The sequence below is a fragment of the Ahaetulla prasina genome, chromosome 3 (genome assembly GCF_028640845.1).
Source record: "Ahaetulla prasina isolate Xishuangbanna chromosome 3, ASM2864084v1, whole genome shotgun sequence".
Lineage (NCBI taxonomy): Eukaryota > Metazoa > Chordata > Lepidosauria > Squamata > Colubridae > Ahaetulla > Ahaetulla prasina.
The window spans coordinates 9,557,272-9,573,998 of record NC_080541.1 but is presented as its reverse complement, the minus strand read 5'-3'; the positions used below and the strand labels follow the sequence as shown (position 1 = coordinate 9,573,998).

Below are 16,727 nucleotides of genomic sequence, written 5' to 3'. Positions count from 1 at the left end.
AACAATGATAGAACATTTCAATGATCTGGTCATCTTTCCGATGGTCTTGATTAATATAAATCTCAACCCATAAAAGAGAATCTTTGTAGTTCAAGGTTTCAATGAGGGGTCCTTGGCATGAGTGAAATCTAAAAATTTTCCGTACCAGTTCTGCGGGCGTGGCTTAATTGGTGGGTGTGGCTTGGTGGTCAGGTGACCCGGTGGCCATGGCTTGATGGTCAGGTGACTGAATGGGCATGGCCAATAATAATAAATAATAAAAATAATAAACAAATTACACAAAACTTGGGAGCGCACCAGTCTACCTTCTTTAAAAATAGAGGCACCGGTCTCCTAATTGCCTTTTTTTGGGAGCGCACCAGTCTACCTTCTTTAAAAATAGAGGCACCGGTCTACTAATTGCCTTTTTTGGGAGTGCACTGGTCTACCTTCTTTAAAAATAGAGGCACCGGTCTACTAGCCGCCTACATTGCTGATCAGCTGTAGTGCGTCCCTTTGAAGCGCCAGGGCAATCATTTAAGGCCATTTGAAGAAGAGAAGAAGAAGAACAGCGAGGTGTGGGCGGTGGGGGAGGCAGGGATTTTTGATACCGGTTCTCCGATATCCTACCCGCCCCCATTGCTACCGGATCGCGTGATCCGGTCCAAACCGGGAGCATTTCACCCCTGGTCTTTGGTGTTCTCTGAGCTTCATTGTTTTCTTACAGACATTTTATTACTCAAAGTAGCTCTGATAATTGGATAATGAAATATCTGTAAGAAAACATCCAATCACAGAGAGCACTAAGAACCCTTCAAATCTCAACCTGGATCTGTGGCATTTGATTTCTGAATTGATCTGGAAACCTATTTATCTGTTGCACTGATACGCTTGTGATTAATGCCACTTTAATTCTTGATCGTGCTTCCAGTGGGACAAAACTTCCTTGCCACTTCGGCAGATGGAAAGATCTATTTAAAAACAAACTGGAAGGTACAAAGAAATAACTTCATCTTTACAATGCATGTGGAGTTGGAGACTGCCTCGTGCATTGCTTCTATAGGTTGCATTGCTTCAAGGCTGAGTCAACCTTGAGCCGGTAAGAATCAAACTGCTGGCAGTCGGCAAAAGTAGCCTGCAATGCTGCGTTCTAACCACTGCGCCACCAACAACTCTGCAGTCTGCTGCAGCCAGGCAGAAATGCATCTCTGCACTTCCTTCATGCATTCAGACATGCAGTCATACACTTACTCACAAGCATCCAAGCCCTTGTTGTGTTACCTGAGCCACACCCTGGTGCTTTCAAGGACATGCTGATGTCCAGAGGCAACTTCACTCTGCCCAGTCTTTCGAGCTTACAAAAAGTCAACGCTGAGACAGAATGGGGGGAAAGGTGTGTAGCACAAAGCCTCCGGTAGCTCAACAGACTAATGCAGTCTGTTATTAACAGCAGCTGCTTGCAATTACTGCAGGTTCAAGTCTCACCAGGCCCAAGGTTGACTCAGCCTTCCATCCTTTATAAGGTAGGTAAAATGAGGACCCAGATTGTTGGGGGCAATAAAAGTTGACTTTGTATATAGTATACAAATGGATGAAGACTATTGCTTGACATAGTGTAAGCCGCCCTGAGTCTTCGGAGAAGGGTGGGATATAAATGCAAATTTTAATAAAAAGCATGAATGCAAATCACCTACAGACAGAGAAGCGGAGGGGATGGGTGCAGGTTGGCAGTGATTACAATCTTGCATGAGGACTTTCATTCAACTGCCAGGTCTGCAAGCTACGGTGAGCAGCATGTCCTGGTAGAAGTCCTGCCAGGAGTTTGGAACTTTGCTGGAAGCTCAATAGCAATTACAAAAAGGAACAACCACGCTGAAGCTATACCTCATCCCAATTATCCCAAGAACGTTTGGAGAAAGGTGTTTGGAGAAAGGGTGTATGCTACTTTAAAGGCTCTGTTTAAACTAGATATAAAGGACTGAATATCAAAGGCATTTTTAGTTGGCAACGTCACCTTGCAAAACCCTAGAAGGGTGGAAGTGATCCAAAGCAATAGCCTGTGGATAAGGAAGGTGTGTGTTGTAATTAAAGTGTTGCGTTTAGAATTGCTACGTTGTGCTGTGTAGAGTCCTTGGAAAGCAAAGAAACCTAATGCAACCAAGACATTTTTGAACCATTCTGTTCTGAATCAGAGTCAACTCCAGGTGACTTAACAGAATAACAGAGTTGGAAGGGACCTTGGAGGTCTTTTAGTCCAACCCCTTGCTTAAGCAGGAGACCATATACCATTCTGGACAAATGGATGCACTCCCTTCTTTAAAACCTCCAGTGATGAACACCCATAACTTCTGAAGGCAAGCCATTCCACTGATTAATTGTTTTCAGTGACAGGAAATTTCTCTTTAATTCTAGGTTGGATCTCTCTTTAATAAGCTTCCATCCATTACTTCTTCTCTTGCCCTCAGGTGCTTTGGAGAATAGGTCAATCTCTTCTTTTCTGTGACAGCCGCTCAAATATTGGGAGACTGCTATCCTGTCATGTCTGTCCCTTCTTTTTGTTAGACTAGTCCAGGGGTCTGCAAACTTGGCTCTTTTAAGACTTGTGGACTTCAGAGCAAAGCTGGCTGAGGAACTCTGGTAGTTGAAGTCCACAAGTCTTAAAAGAGCCAAGTTTGCAGACCCCTGGACTAGACTTATACAGTTCCTGTGACTGTTCGTTTTAGCCTTCAGTCCCCAATCGTTTTTGTTGTGCTTCTCTGCACTCTTTTTAGAGTCTCAACAGCTTTGTGATCAAAACTGGATACAGTTTTCCAAGTACAATATAAAGCCTCATGGAACTATCCGTGTTCTTTTCGGCGTGTGGACTCCCACTGAAGTACAAACAATGGTTGGAAATTAACCAAGAAGAGAAGCAATCTAGAATTAAGGAGAGATTTCCTAATGGTGAGAGCAATCAACAAAGGGCCTCCGGTGGCTCAACGGACTAACTCTGTCTGTTATTAACACAGCTGTTCGCAATTACTGCAGGTTCTAGTCCCACCAGGCCCAAGGTTGACTCAGCCTTCCATCCTTTATAAGGTAGGTAAAATGAGGACCCAGATTGTTGGGGGCAATAAGTTGACTTTGTATATAATATACAGATGGATGAAGACTATTGCTTAACACTGTGTAAGCCGTCCTGAGTCTTCGGAGAAGGGCGGGATATAAATTCAAATAAAAAAAAAAGTGGAACGGCTTGCCTCCATCACTAGAGGCTTTCAAAAAGAGACTGGACAAACATTTGTCTGAAATGGCATAGGGCAGCGATGGCTAACCTTTTTGTTGCCACATGCCGAAAGTGTGCACACGTGACAACACACATGCGCTCCCGCATCCATAATGCAATGTGTGTGTGCCACCCATGCGCCCCTCCCCCTGTGCATGCACGCACAACCACCCAGCGCTCCATCAAAGAGGGTGCTGTGTTCCAATCACAGACATAGGGTCTCCTCCTAGAGCACAGGGTTGGTGTTGTGACTCCAGCCCCAAAACCTGGCTCCATGCCCGAAAGTGACTCAGGAAGTGAGGGGGGAAGGGCTGGTAATGCTTACCTCGGGAGCACTGATTCCTTTGGCCTGGCTCCAGGAGCCAGAACCAGACCAGTCGGAGGATGTAATGAGGCCGTCATCCCCTGATTCCTCCCTTCCCCAGGCTACGCCTTCAGACACAGCTGATAATAATAATAATCAAGCTTGGATTGACCCGCGCTTCAGAAGATTAGAGAGGCGGCGTCATCAAAGGGAGGGATGGGGCAGGAGCCCCATCCCACAGGATCTATAAGGAGCTTTAGGACTGCTGACACTCCACGGGAAGCAAAAGTTTAGCTGAACCGTTTCAAAAAGAGCTGAAAGTCTTGCTATGTGAGTCAGCAAGTCTCTGCCAGGACTGATAGGAGCTGAGAATCCACTGGCTAAAGGCCAGCTCATTAATCCGAAGTGGGGAAGGAGACAGAACAGTTGGGCTAGAAGAACTCCAAGATCCCTTCCAAGTCTATTATTCTATGTTCTAAGTAACCACTCTTAATATTCCTTAACTTTTGGAGAGTTAGGCCTTCCTATATGTTGGCACCTAGCCCAGGCTAGTACAAATAAACCAGTTTTGTTCATCAAGGTGCTACAGTCAACAGAAGGCCAACAGTGCTGGGTAATAACTCTGCTAAACAAATAATTCCCTCAACACTGTCAGACTATTTACTGAATCTGCACTACTATTAATCGTTTCATAGTTCCCATCACCAATCTCTTTCCACTTATGACTGTATGACTATAACTTGTTGCTGGCAATCCTTATGATTTATATTGATATATTGATCATCAATTGTGTTGTAAATGTTGTACCTTGATGAATGTATCTTTTCTTTTATGTACACTGAGAGCATATGCACCAAGACAAATTCCTTGTGTGTCCAATCACACTTAGCCAATAAAAAATTCTATTCTATTCTATTCTATTCTATTCTATTCTATTCTATTCTATTCTATTCTATTCTATTCTATTCTATTCTATTCTATTCTATTCTATTCTATTCTATTCTAATAAGCTGTGTTGTGACCCAGGTTCCTGGACCCGGACTCCTGGACTCGGATGATTCAGAAAGTGAGGGAGAAGACCTGGCAAGCCCTTCTTCTCTTGGGCCCTCTCCCTCCCTGGCACCCACTAAAGGGAGGAGGAGGGGCCGGCAAGGCCTGATTCTCTCGAGCCTTCTTCTGATTTGGCAACGCCCCAAGAACAGTTTTGGAGTGATGCAAGACTGCGCAGACGTGACTGGCGCGCGCAGCAGAAACAGCGTTGGGATAAGGCCAAGGAATGATGGACATCTGCAGAGACTATAAATAGGAGGCGGGACTTCCTGGTTTTTTGCCTTGGACAAAGCAATGAATTTGCGCGGGCAAACTGTATCAATGGAGGGAAGAATATATTCGTGAGTAATTCTGGCCTTATCTATAATTTCCTCATTATCTCCAGAAACTTGGCAGGCCCGTGGGTAGACGTGGCCAGGACATTTATCTATGTAAATAAAGTAGAAGAGGAGGCCTTTCACTGACTCTTTGTTGGGAGTATTGGGGGAGGGAAACAGAACAAGCTGGGAAGAACTAACTCGAATTCTTTAAGGCTGAAAAGGCAACCTTACCTGTGGTATGCCGTATTTGTCAATGATCTGCCAAAGGTACCAATCTTCTCGCTTGGATGACTTCCGGAATTTAAAAGTGGCGACAAAAGCATACTCATCCGGAAGTCCTTGTGGGAAGACATCTCTGGAGGAAGGAGGTGGACGGAGGTGGTGGGGGAAGAGAAAGTAATGAAAAGTATTTAAGTTACATACATCTGGGCAACCAATCCTCAAAATCACAACGTGGGAGAATAAATTCTTTGTTCCCTGCAGTCTATAATGGTTATTAATCAAACTGGCCATGGATAGAATAGAATAGAATAGAATAGAATAGAATAGAATAGAATAGAATAGAATAGAATAGAATAGAATAGAATAGAATAGAATAGAATTTTTGATTGGACAAGTATGATTGGACACACAAGGAATTTGTCTTGGTGCATATGCTCTCAGTGTACATAAAAGAAAAGATACGTTCATCAAGTTACAACATTTACAACACAATTGATGGTCAATATATCAATATAAATCATAAGGATTGCCTTATGTAGGATTGGATATGTAGGAATTGTAGGAATATGTAGGAATTGTAGGATATGTAGGAATATGTAGGAAGGATTGGATATGTAGGAAGCACTAACTCTCCTGGCGGAGAAAGAAGGAAGTTGATAAATATCTGCAATAAACAGTTTAACAAGAGTGTATGAGAAGTTTTGCTTCCCCAACATAAGAAAGTAAAGAAAAATTAGTTTAGAAGTTAAACTGCTCCCAATTTTGCAACCCCTTTTTCAACCCAAAGAGAAACGGGAATGACTAGTGTATGAAATAGTTGAAGACTTGGTGTCTTTTCTGAATTTCTTCCATTTGTTTCTCTACTATAAAATATATATAAACAGAGAGAATGAGGGGGGGAGGGAGAGCAAGAGAGGGAGAGAGACATAGAGAGATTGATTATGTGCCAACAAGCTGATGTCAAGGTTTAACACAATGAAATAGGTATCACACATAAATAGATTTTATCTAGGATTATCAGTCAGAATAACAGAGTTGGAAGGGACTTTGAGATCTTCTAGTCCAACCTCTATACCATTTCAGACAGGTGGTTATCCAGTCTATTCTAAAAAAACTCCAGTGATGGAACACCCAAACTTCTGAAGGCAAGTAGTTCCTCTGATTAACTCTTCTCACTGTTAGGAAATTTCTCCTTAGTTCTAGGTTGGTTCTTTCCTTGATTAGTTTTCATTTGTTGCTTCTTGTCCTGCCTTCTGGTGTTTTGGAGAATAGTTTGACTCCCGTCTTTTTTGTGACAGCCCCTTATATTGAAACACTGATATCATATCACTCCTAGTTCTTCTTAACCACCCTAGTCACCTCTAGTCTCCATCCTGGTCCTTCAGGTCACCCAGTACTACAACATTGCCATGTAATTGAGTTTATCCAATTTATAACTGGTCATCCTTTTCTTCTTCAAAACTTGTGGATGCTCCATTACTGGAGCCTTTTAAGAAGAGATTGGATAATCATTTATCTGAAATGGTGTAATGTCTCCTACTTAAGCAAGGGGTACTAGAAGACCTCTAAGGTCCTTTCCAACTCTTTTATTCCGTTAAGTTGGATGGCCTCCGAGGTCACTTTCAGCCCTATGATTCTTTAAGTTATTCACCATTTCACATTGTAATGGTTGGTTCCTGTACCTGTTAACATTATTCTACTTTCTGTTTCAGTTTGCTTCCTTTTTTAATTGTGCTTTCATTACTAGAGCTCACATATTATATGTGTATGTCCTTAAGCACACTCAATAAACAGTGAGACTTGATTTGAGAAGAAACCCCTGGATGTTTGTAAACTCCTGCATTGACAGAATATCTGAGAACCTCTGGTGCCGTGACCAGTAGTTATGGGTACTTCAGTTTTCATGTTGTTGAGGCCCGCCAGTGGCCAGCAGAGCTGGCAGCAGATTCGGATAGTGAGAAGGTTGGGGAGGAACGTGGGCCAGTCCTGGAGTCTGGGGAAGGCTCGGATGATGGCTCTGAGTCAGAAGCAGAGAGGGGGGCCAAGGCCATCTGGTAGTTCTTTGCTGCCTCCGGAGTCTGATATCAGCAAGGCAGAAGAACAGCGTGAGCTAGTTCCCAGTGTTCACATGCTCAGAGCTGCCAGGAGACAGGAACAATTAAGGAAACAGGGTCGACTTGGGAGTAAGGCTTGGAGATGATTGGCCCCTCCCATAAGATAGAAATGAGAAGTGAAAGGGAGGTGAGCTTTTGCAGGAAGCAGTTAGTTCATCTGGTCAGTAAAAGCTGTGGAAAAGTTCTTTTTGACTCTGTGCTAAGTTTGGCCTTGCCCTGCATGTGGTAATTAGTTCTCTGGCAGCATTCCAAGGGAGATAAGGTGGGTGTTTGTAAACACCCCCCTGCAAGACTGTTTGAGAAGCCCTTCAGACTGAGAATGACAATAATTCACAGCCGTATGAATTAAAAGAGGTTTGCCAGGACTAAGTTTGTGCTTTCTAAGGAAGCCTAGGTCAGAAAACATGTTTGGACGTTTTGCTACTTCAGTAATAATTGGCAGCATGTATTGGAAAGTGAGCGATTGAAACAGTGCTGCCTTATTCAAATGGGAAATGAAAGCAGCAGCAATGGGTATAATGAATGGAAATACCTTTTTCTCGGTTGGCTTTAAATGATGCCCACTCTTCTGTGATATTCTAGAATGAAAGGGGCTCAGTGAAAAATCTACTTCTACATGCTAATGCAGAATTAAATGAACTAATGATATTAATTCCAGTTGCCTGGCGCAGAAAACACATTGTTTCATTTAATTCTACCATTGTGACCTAATTGGACATGAGCTGTTTCAAATTATTTTATCATATGAAACTCTCACTCTCTTTCAGACTTACACAGACACAGCCTTTATTGTCTGCTAAGGATGTCTCTGCTAGATTTTGTGGTTTTTCCACTCTCCTTATTTGGACAAACTTCCATTTCTAAGCAGAGCTTCGTCCTCATTGTTTCTCTTCTTCAGTTTTCCTAATGAAGTTGGAATCCACTTGTCTTCATCTGCAGTACACATTTTAGCTAAGATTCTTTGGGGGATCCTTGATGCTCTCGGAGCTTGGTTGCTTTCTTCAAGACCTTGGAATACTCATCTCAAATGATCTAAGTGCCAGAGCTCACTGTAACGGGGTTTTAGTATGGTTAAATTTTAATCACTGAGCTAATTTAAATAAGTTTTTTAAATCGTATTTTAAACTTGTATATTGTATTGTTGGTTTTTATTATGCCTGTACACCGCCCTGAGTCCTTCGGGAGAAGGGCGGTATAAAAATCAAATAAAATAAATAATAAATAAAAATAAATAAATAAAATAACAACATTGTCAAAAAGGCATTAAGAGTTGTTAACCTAATCTTGCATAGCTTCTTCTCTGGTGATATTGTACTGCTAACTAGAGCATACAAAACTTTTGCTAGACCAATTCTTGAATACAGCTCATCTGTCTGGAACCCGCCCTGCATATCGGACATTAATACAATGAACGAGTCCAGAGATATTTTACGAGAAGAGTCCTCCACTCCTCTTCTCGCAACATAATACCTTATGCCACCAGAGTTGAAATTTTGGGCTTAGACAACTTAGAACTACGCCATCTTCAGTCCAACCTAAGCATAGTACATAAAATTATCTGTTACAATGTCCTACCTGTCAATGACTACTTCAGCTTCAACCACAACAATACACGAGCACACAATAGATACAAACTTATGGTAAACTGCTCCAAACTTGATTGCAGAAAATATGACTTCAGCAATAGAGTGGTCAATGCCGAGAATGCACTACCAGACTCTGTGGTTTCTTCCCCAAACCCCCAAAACTTTAACCTTAGACTGTCTACTGTTGACCTCACCCCATTCCTAAGAGGTCTGTAAGGGGGTATGCATAAAAGCACCAGCTTGCCTACCGTCCCTGTCCTAAAATATTTACAGACTCCTCGCATCCAGGACATAAACTGTTTCAACTCCTACCCTCAAAACGACGCTATAGAGCACTGCACACCAGAACAACTAGACACAAGAACAGTTTTTTCCCGAAGGCCATCACTCCGCTAAACAAATAATTCCATCAACACTGTCAAACTATTTACTGAATCTGCACTACTATTAATCTTCTCATAGTTCCCATCACCAATCTCTTTCCATTTATGACTGTATGACTATAACTTGTTGCTGGCAATCCTTATGATTTATATTGATATATTGACCATCAATTGTGTTGTAAATGTTGTACCTTGATGAACGTATCTTTTTTTTTTATGTACACTGAGAGCATATGCACCAAGACAAATTCCTTGTGTCCAATCACACTTGGCCAATAAAAATAAAAATAAAAATTCTAATGTTTTCTTTTATTTGTATCCACCTCATGAATTATGTCTATACTTAATGTATATGTTATCTAATACATGCTTGACATAAATAAATAAATAAATAAAAATAAAAATGTTTCATTATGCAAGTTAGTTAACAAAACAAAACAAACAAAAGGAGGCAACTGGACTTTCTTGTTTTTTTCTATGAAGATGTTTTGCTTCTCATCCAAGAAGCTTCTTCAGCTCTGGCAGGATAGTGGGGAATAGAAGGATTTATATTCCTTGTAGACAGCTAGTCATTTGCATCTTTTTAGAGGGTCATTGAAGCACTTGGAGGTTTATCTGTGTCCTCAGGGTCACCTGAGTAGTGCAAATGGTTCCTGTAGTCTGTAATTTTTTTTTCTCTGGAAATCCATTCCTACTCCCACACCATTCCAAGGGTGTTCATCCCAAATTGTATAGCTAAACATGTGTAGAGATTCTCAGTCATCTAAGTCATGGTTGTCCCAAAGGTGCTTCTTCAGGCGGCAAGTGGACTTTCTTGGTGGGTGGGGAATGGAAGGATGAGGAATGTAAACATCTTCAAAGAAAAACCAAGAAAGTCCAGTTGCCTCTCGAAAAAGCACCTTTGGGACAACCATGACCTGGATGACTGAGAATCTCTACAGACTTTTATATTCTAGTGGTTTTGCCCTGTCAGTGTTGGTGAGAGTGTTCTTGGTTTTTTTTGGGTTGGGCTGTTTGTTTGGCAGTTCTTCGATTAATTCTTGATTGTTGGTCGGATGTTATTTTAATGTTAATTTGTGCTCATCTGGGTGTTGATTGCTAGTGGGAAGGTGTTTTTGGTGTTTTTGTTCCATTTTGGCTTTTTGATTGTCTCTTTGTCGTGACTAGACTTGAATTTGATGGCAATACACTTGTATCCATAGATTTTAACAGCCCTACTATTTTCAAAAGAAACAGATCAATATGCTCAGATCGATAGTAACGCTCATGTGGCCCATCCTACTCCTTAGGATCATGTCCAAAAGTATTTCCTCTTTTTTACTTGCATGGCCTGCTGTTCTAGAGCAGGGTCTCCAACCTTGGCAACTTTAAGACTTGTGGACTTCAACTCCCAGAATTCCACAAGTCTTAAAGTTGCCAAGGTTGGAGACCCCTGTTCTAGAGCACAGTCATTACCTCTTTGTTGTGAATAAATAGAAAATATATTTCTACTTCCATGGTCCTAAAAGATAATAGAAAAAGGAGAAATCCTTTAAAACCAAGTGTGAGATGGGTGTTTCCATTCATTAAGTCCTTTGTTATGACTTTCATTTCCTGTTTGAACAAGATGGGATCAATATCTTGTGGAAATTTACAGAATCACAGTTCTGGACTGTATAGCAATAACATTTAGATTTATATACCTCTTTACAGTGTTTTACAGCCCACTCTAAGCGGTTTACAGAGTCAGCATCTTGTCCCCCAACAATTTGGGTCCTTATTTTACCCACCTCGGAAGGATGGAAGGCTCAGTCAATCTTGAGCCTGGTGAGATTCGAACTGCCAAATTGCAGGCAGCTGGCAGTCAGCAGAAGTAGCCTGCAGTATTGCACTCTAACCACTGCGCCACCAAGGCTCATAAACTTTATTGGTGTGTTATTAAACCTGGATGATTTCAATTCTAACTCTGACTGGAAAAGGACCATATTAGGGAAATGGAACAATTGAAGAAATGGTTCAAAGGAAGAGGGGGAACTTACTGTGTCCGCTGAACAATGGGAAAACTTCCTAGCCGCACATAAGAGCTCTGGATTCCGTCGTCTTTCATTCGGAATATCTCCCGTACACGGAATAATTCCATCAAGTCAAACCCTACCAAAACAACAACAACAACAAAAGAAAGCATGAAAGACCAAAGTGAGACTTTAATGTTTAGCTGCTGATAGATATTTATTATTTGTTAATACCTACCAGTAATAATTAAAATAATTGATTAAAATTAATGTATCTGCCAATATTAAAAGCGGGAGAGTTTGGTGTAGTGCTGAAAACGCTGACCTAGAAACCAGGAGATTCTGAGTTCTAATTTCAATTTAGGATGGGTGATTTTGGGCCAATCACCAGGAGCCTGGGTGTTCTAGTCTCGTCTTAGGCATTCTTGCAGGGAAAACAGATAAATAGGATGAGTGAAGATTGTATGTATGTATGTATGTATGTTCACCACCTCAAGTTATCTCTAAAGCAGTGGTAGTCAACCTGGTCCCTACTGCCCACTAGTGGGTGTCCCAGCTTTCATGATGGGCGGTAGGGGTTTTGTCCGATACTGAAGCACTTTCTTTTTTTTTTAATTTAATTGGCTTTTTAAAAAATTTTCAAAGCGTTATTTAAAAACATTTTCATTAGATTTTCATAAAATTCCCCGTGACAATTTAAATTTCTGAAAATATACTATTTGTATCGCCCGCGCATAAGTTTAGTTCACGTTACGTAAGTGAAACTAACCTGGTCTCTACTGCCCACCATGAAAGCTGGAATGCCCACTAGTGGGCGGTAGAGACCAGGTTAACTCCCACTGATCTAAACTAAGATTGATCCATTTGGGATGCAACATGTTGAAGAGAACCCAACCATTTGTCATAACCTTGGCTATCACCCATATCATGGTTAATTGGTTTGGGTCTAGCATATTATACAAACAAAGCACTTTGTTATCCAGTTTTAAGATTTGGAGGCTGTATAAACTCAGGCAGAATTTTTTACAGAAACACACACATGTAAAAACACACAAAAGGTTTCAATTCTAGACTCTCTGTTAGAGCTTTCACTCTCTTCAAAAAGATGATATCATTTGGCATGGTAGATGGTGCACTGTGATCCTTTGCCAAAACTGTAATTTTGGATATATTACAGTTTGCAAATAATTACTTTGTTAGGTACTTTCTTTCTTTTCTGGAATGTTTTTCCTCTGAGCTTTTTTTCCATTCAGAAGTAGTAATAAAGCATTTATTCTTGTCCAGTGCTCATCGGCTTCACCCCATGAAAGACCCTGAAAACAACTTTAATGGGATCATTTTTTGATATATTGCCATTGTTGCAAACGGTTCGTGTGAACTGCACCCTTGATTTACTGCTGCTTGAGAGAACCTTACTGGCTCAAACATAGAAAAGTATAACTGAGCTGTGGAAATACTTTAATAATAAGAGAGACACATATGTCTTATTTTTTCATTTGGGAATGCATTTTGTTAAGGTAATGATGATTTAATAGCTGACCAGCTGCTGTAAGGCTGTAAACCGAGATGATGCAATGAGAATGAGTCAGCAGGGAAAAATGTTTTCTTCTTCCTAGGGGGGCATGACAGAAAATAATTGAGAAGCACTGCTTTAGGCTGTCTATATAGGGGCAGTCATGTGAGGGCGTCTCTCTCTCCTCATGTTCTATCTCTATTGTAGTTCTTCATGTATTTCTCTCTGTGTGTACTTCCTGTTATAGTTGAAGATTGATTGCCTGGCTTTGCTTAGCTCGCATATGTATATATGTATACTGTATATAACTTGTAGATAAACCACTGTTTGAAAGACAAAACCTCTGTGTACTGTATTTTGCTTCTGGGTTGTCTCAAACTAGCAGTCACACTGTGCACACTCTGACTCATTTCTTTCTTTCTTTCTTTCTTTCTTTCTTTCTTTCTTTCTTTCTTTCTTTCTTTCTTCCTTCCTTCCTTCCTTCCTTCCTTCCTTCCTTCCTTCCTTCCTTCCTTCTTTCTTCTCCTTCTCCTTCTCCTTCTTCTCCTTCTCCTTCTTCTTTTTCCGAAAATTTTCATCAGATCTTCCCGGAAAGGGAAATCTCTATTGACTTTGACTTCTGCTCATTTTAAAATGTCATATTTATATATTTATATATTGCATGAGAGAAGAACTTATTGCCAATATTAATAGGGCCAGGTTTTGTCCTCTGCATTCTATCAAATATATGTTTTGTCATTGCTGGCCAAATGAATTTGTCATATTTCTTCCCCAAATGTTATTTCTGGAGTACAAAATGTTATGCTAAGACAGTGATGGCTAACCTTTTTGCCGTCATGCGCCAAAAGTGGGGAGAGCGTGATGGGGTCGCGTGCGTGCGTGCCCACACCCATAATTCAATGTGCCCCACCCCCCCACACATGCATATATGACCCCCCCACACTCCCCCCCCCGCTTTTGGCACGTGATGACACGGTGGGCCCGGTAGGCTGGTTTTTCGCCCTCCCCACGCTCCAGAGCCTTTCTTGGAGCCTGGGGAGGGTGAAAATGGCCTTACCCACACACACTCCGGAGGCCCCTGGAGGCTGGAAATGGCCCATTTCCCGACTTCCAATGGGCCTGGACAGCCTGAAAATCAGCTGGCTGGTACATGCATGCGCACTGGAGCTGTCCTAGGGCAATGCTCGCGTGCCCACAGATATGGCTCCATGTGCTACCTGTGGCATGCGTGCCATAGGTTCGCCGTCACAGTTCTAAGAGCTTTATGAGATGGGAAAAATATAATGTATGGAAACAGCACTGCTCTTTGCAACCTTGTAAAAATCCTTTCCCCACCAAAAGAGACACAGATATGAAACAAAGTAAACACACACACACACACACACACACACACACACACACACAAAGACCCAACTTTGCCTAAACTCCCCTTGAAGTGCTTCAGTGCAGAAACAAAACCCTATTTTTTTTTTGAATCTCATTATTATTCATTATCCTTTTGAAGATGATTATGATGTTATCCATTCAGTCATGTGTGACTCTTGGCGATCCTACGGAGCAGGTCTCTCCACAGCTTCCTATCTTGCACTACTTCTTTGAGTTTTTCTATGCCCTGACTAGAGGTCAGCTTTGATGGTGTCCAGCCACCGTGTTCTTTGGCGGCCTGGTTTCCTTTTACTGCTAACTCTCCCAAACATAAACTCCAGCAAAAGAAAGCTTTGTTTCAATGCTGCGTATTCCTGAAGCTGATGCTAAGCAGGGAAATGGATCCAAACTATTCCCATCTAATATTCTATTTATTTATTTATTTATTTTGTCACAACATCATACAAAAAGATTATGTAGTATATACACATATAAACATATATAGGAAGAAGAAAAGAAAAACAATAGGACAGGAACGGTAGGCACGTTTGTGCGCTTATGCACGCCCCTTATGGTCCTCTTAGGAATGGGGTGAGGTCAATAGTAGAAAGTTTTTGGTTAAAGCTATTAGGATTATGAGAAGAGACCACAGAGTCAGGTAAAGTATTCCAAGCACTGATGATTCTGTTCCTTGATCAGTAAAGACAGCCTGGCACTCTTAAATAATTCTTGCAATAATTTGCAAAAGAAGGTACTGTTTTGGCCACTTTGAGGCTTAATACAGTCTCTCTATATAACATATCTCTGCTTTCTTATGTGACGAGAAGAAGAACTGATTGTCGCCAATATTACATTACCTGGTATGTCATCCCTTTCTCCATTGGTGTGTCTGAACCTGTCTCCTTCTACGTGGACATTTGGACACAGGACATCTGCAAAGAGAGGGAAGAGAAAGGAAGAGACATTTAAACTAGTGTTATTGCTAAGAACGTCACAGATTTATTTTTCCTCTTGTTTTTAATCACCTCTTGGCAAAGTAGAACCAATATTTAGTACTTTTTATATCCTTTTGATAGCACTGCGGAAACTTTATGAGTCTTGGGTATCCACGTTGCCCATGAAAACACCACAAAAAAAGTTGTATAAAAAAGTAAAAAATTGCACACCTCACCGAGGTGTGAACTGGCATCTTAAAGAACTGGCATCTTAAACAGAATCAACTGCCAAGCTTGCAACCAACACCACATAGGGTAAATAAGGCCCCAATCCAGAGGTGGGTTTCAGCAGGTTCTAACCAGTTCTGGAGAACTGGAAGTGGAAATTTTGAGTAGTTCAGAGAACTGGAAGTAAAAAATTCTGACTGGCCCCACCCCCATCTATTCTCTGCTTCCCGAGTCCCAGTTGATCGGGAAGAAATGGAGATTTTGGAGTAACCTTCCCCTGGATTGGGGTGGGAATGGAGATTTTACAGTATCTTTCCCCTGCCATGCCCACCAAGCCACACCAACCAAGCCATGCCATGCCCACCCATAGAACCAGTAGCAAAAATTGCACTGCCCCAATTACACTAAAGTAATAATGAACACGTAACTGCAAAAAACCCAAAACCAGAATAATTCATAGCTACCTACGCTCTTATTCCACACATTTGACTGGAATAAGAAAAGAATCAAACAAACAACAAACGGCAGAAGAGTCAGGAATTTTGGAAAGTCTAACACTAGGTTGGATAGGATTTACACTCTATCAGACACAAGATCCAAACCCTTCACATCAGATTGACAAGGCAGACCAATCAGAACAGAATTAACCCCAACCAACAACGAAGAATTCAAGCTCACATAGATTATAAGTATAGCATGGCAAGCCCCATTTCTGGACCATTCTACAGATGAAGCTACATTGGGATGGACAGGGAAATGTCTGCAGAATTTGTGATCTAGAATAGAATAGAATAGAATAGAATTTTATTGGCCAAGTGTGATTGGACACACAAGGAATTTGTCTTGGTGCATATGCTCTCAGTGTACATAAAAGAAAAGATACGTTCATCAAGGTACAACATTTACAACACAATTGATGGTCAATATATCAATATAAATCATAAGGATTGCCAGCAACAAGTTATAGTCATACAGTCATAAGTGGAAAGAGATTGGTGATGGGAACTATGAAACGATTAATAGTAGTGCAGATTCAGTAAATAGTCTGACAGTGTTGAGGGAATTATTTGTTTAGCAGAGTGATGGCCTTCGGGAAAAAACTGTTCTTGTGTCTAGTTGTTCTGGTGTGCAGTGCTCTGTAGCGTCGTTTTGAGGGTAGGAGTTGAAACAGTTTATGTCCAGGATGCGAGTGATCTGCAAATATTTTCACGGCCCTCTTCTTGATTCGTGCAGTATACAGGTCCTCAATGGAAGGCAGGCTGGTAGCCATTGTTTTTTCTGCAGTTCTAATTATCCTCTGAAGTCTGTGTTTTTCTTGTTGGGTTGCAGAACCAAACCAGACAGTTATAGAGGTGCAAATGACAGACTCAATAATTCCTCTGTAGAATTATAGAATCTGTAGAATCTAGACTTTGGTGCTGACTTTTCCAAGCCCAGAGATCTTCAAGGAAAGACTGGTCTACCACTATTCC

The 16,727-nt window shown here is 41.3% G+C and overlaps 1 protein-coding gene across 1 annotated transcript in view; it reads right to left on the bottom strand.

Annotated features, from left to right (window-relative positions):
* The window catches only part of COL22A1 (collagen type XXII alpha 1 chain), a 316,045-nt gene that overhangs the window by 175,027 nt on the left and 124,291 nt on the right, over window positions 1-16,727 (bottom strand). The window contains exons 4-6 of the mRNA XM_058177405.1: window positions 14,950-15,024; window positions 11,242-11,353; window positions 5,150-5,273 (exon numbers count right to left, since the gene is read on the bottom strand). Coding sequence (XP_058033388.1) covers window positions 5,150-5,273; window positions 11,242-11,353; window positions 14,950-15,024 — 311 coding nt within the window. The remainder of the gene's footprint in view (window positions 1-5,149; window positions 5,274-11,241; window positions 11,354-14,949; window positions 15,025-16,727) is intronic.